This window comes from Mesitornis unicolor, unplaced genomic scaffold (genome assembly GCF_000695765.1).
Source record: "Mesitornis unicolor isolate BGI_N332 unplaced genomic scaffold, ASM69576v1 scaffold40861, whole genome shotgun sequence".
Taxonomy (NCBI): Eukaryota; Metazoa; Chordata; class Aves; order Mesitornithiformes; family Mesitornithidae; genus Mesitornis; species Mesitornis unicolor.
Window position 1 is genome coordinate 3,720 of NW_010166501.1, and position 2,487 is coordinate 6,206.

Consider the following 2,487-nt stretch of genomic DNA (forward strand, 5'->3'; position numbering starts at 1 on the left):
CCACTTGTTCAAAACATAAAGGCGTCGTTAATGCGCCGTAAGAGCCAATTAATGCCATTCATCGAGCGGTGGCATGTGCTGTATAGCGTCTCCCGTGCATGTACAGCGCCCGCACATCGGGTAATGGCACCGATTTTGCGCTGGCAGCCTGGGCGGTAAATGGAGAAAGGGCACGGGAGAATGTGCAACCGGGAGCGACTGTGTCACCAGCTGTGGGGCTCTTTGTGCGAGTTTCTGAGACCTGGTAATTATCCAGCGTTACGTGCAGCAGCAAATCAGGGGGCTCGTCTGGCTGCAGGAGCCAGCGCGGCCCCGCGCCGCACAATGGCAGCAGCAGCAGCAGCTGCAGGCAGGGGAAATTAAACCCTGCGGCGTTCGGATAAAGCACATTCGCCGCGGAGTGACAAGGCACGGAAGGGGAGGGAAGGACGTGAGTTACCACCGGGACGTGACTGGTTGTGGAGAATAAATTGGGTTTTGGAAACACGCTTCCCGTGTTTGTGGGCCTGAATCTGCAACTGTCAGCCATCGGAATTCCCGCTCGGCCGAGGGCCCCTTCCTTATCGGCACTAATCCAGCGCGGCAGCTGCGGCGGCTCCGCGGCACTCGGTGCTCTCGGGGCTGCGCAGGGCCCCCGATAACCCCCTCCTGCCCGCAGCAGCCCCCCTGCGCTCCCGCACCCTGTATGGCCTGTGAGCCCTGTCCTCGGTCACTGCCTGGCAGCAGCAAACACAAACACGCAGAGCCCTGCGTGGGGCTGGGGAGGCAGCGTCCGATCGCCCTCCATGCTCCTGAGCCCCCTCACAGCCCCCTGTTCGCTCCCCAAATCCCTCTCCTCCTGGCATGAGGATCTATGGCCTCTCCTCGCCGCCGTAGGTGAGCGCAGGGACAAGTGTGGCTTCAAGCTCACGTCCCACCAGGGCCACTGGCCTGGTTGTAGGAATGCGCTGTAATTGCTATGCTAATTGGGGCAAATTAAAGTATGCTCTGGGTGAAGGGCACACCATTAACCTTGATGGAGAGATCGCAGCCCTCGTGCTGGCCCCGTTGCCTGCGGTGCAACCTTGGGACTGCGCCGAGATCCGTGTCAGGAGCAGAGGATGCAGAGGCGGTTGCGCATAGACCACAGCACCCTAGAAAAAGGATGTCTGTCTGTCTGTCTGCTCATGCCCTTCCTCTCCTTTGCACGTCTGAGCTGCCCTGTCCTAATAGAGCTGGGAGCAGCTATGGCCCCAGGTATTGTGGCCATGTCCCTGTGTCTTTCCCAGGGCCAGCTTGGCTCCTTCTCCCACCGTGCCCATAGCCCCCTGTGCCCCCCATCAGCCGCCCGGGTGCTGACCCTGCTTCTCCCCTCTCTCGCAGCAGCCATGGAGGCAGTGCTGATCTTCCTGTGCTCCCTGCTGGTGCCGGTGGCCGTGGCACACGGTAGGTGCCATTTGCTCCCGAGGAATGGGAACAGCCACCCCCCTACCTATGGGGGCTGGAATGGGGTGCAGGGAGGCTGGGGGGGCTCAGCCAGGGGTCTCACTCTCACCTCACACCCTTCATCTGCTTGTTTCCAGTGGCCACCGAGGAGAAGAAGGAGGAGGACCCCTTTAACTATGGTGAGCATCACTGGGGACGGGTGTGCTGGTGGGGACGGGTGTGCGTGGGCAATGGGGGACCAAGCCCCTCTGTCTCCTCCCTGCAGACTACCAGAGCCTGAGGATCGGGGGGCTGGTGTTTGCGGTGGTCCTGTTCACCCTGGGCATTCTCCTTATACTCAGTGAGTTGGGGACGGGCTTGCGGGCTGGGGCTGTGGGGAACGGCCGTGGCCCGTTCCCAGTCTGGCCATGCTAACGATGTCTCTCTCTCCTTGCAGGCAGGAAGTGCAGGTGCAGTTTCAACCAGCAGCCCAAGTAAGTGGGAGCATCCTCCTCGGAGAGCCCCCCGCAGCCTCCAGAGCATCCCTTTTGGGTTGAGGGGTGCTGGGCTGCAGCTTCCCGGGTGCTTGTGCTTTCTCAGTGTGCCCCAGTGCTCTGGGGCATCCCCTCAGGATGGGGTGCGGGTCCTTGGCCACTCTCACCGTGCTCCTCTCCTTGCAGAGCTCCAGGGGACGAGGAGGCCCAGGCTGAGACCCTGATCACCTCGAACGGTAAGGTGGCCTGTCCCTGTGGCTCTGCCACAGCTCCGGGCAGTGCATCCGGCTTCGGTCGGGTGCTGCAAATCCCTCTGCTCTTCCCTTTGCAGCGACGGGAGCACAGAAAGTGGAGAACTGAGCAAGAGCCATGTGGTGAGTCCTGGGGATGCCATGGGTGTCACAGTCATGGGGCTGGGAAGGAAGTGGGGGGACAGCCAGGGCTCTGAGTAGCCCGGTCTGCGGGGTTACGCAGTGCGGGGACCAGCACTGGTAGGGGCTGCGTCAGGGATAGAGGCAGCGCTGGCAAGGTCCTGGCTGTTCCGTGCTTGGCCAGCCCAACAGGAACAGGAAGCATCTGCCAGATTTTC

The 2,487-nt window shown here is 61.8% G+C and overlaps 1 protein-coding gene across 1 annotated transcript; it reads left to right on the forward strand.

Moving 5' to 3' along the window:
• The first annotated feature begins 1,367 nt into the window (after positions 1–1,367).
• FXYD6 (FXYD domain containing ion transport regulator 6) lies at positions 1,368–2,258 on the forward strand. Its single transcript, XM_010194980.1, has 6 exons — positions 1,368–1,425; positions 1,563–1,604; positions 1,691–1,765; positions 1,862–1,898; positions 2,085–2,134; positions 2,230–2,258. The coding sequence occupies exons 1-6, from the start codon at positions 1,368–1,370 to the stop codon at positions 2,256–2,258; spliced, it is 291 nt and encodes a 96-aa protein (XP_010193282.1).
• Positions 2,259–2,487: the final 229 nt, after the last annotated feature.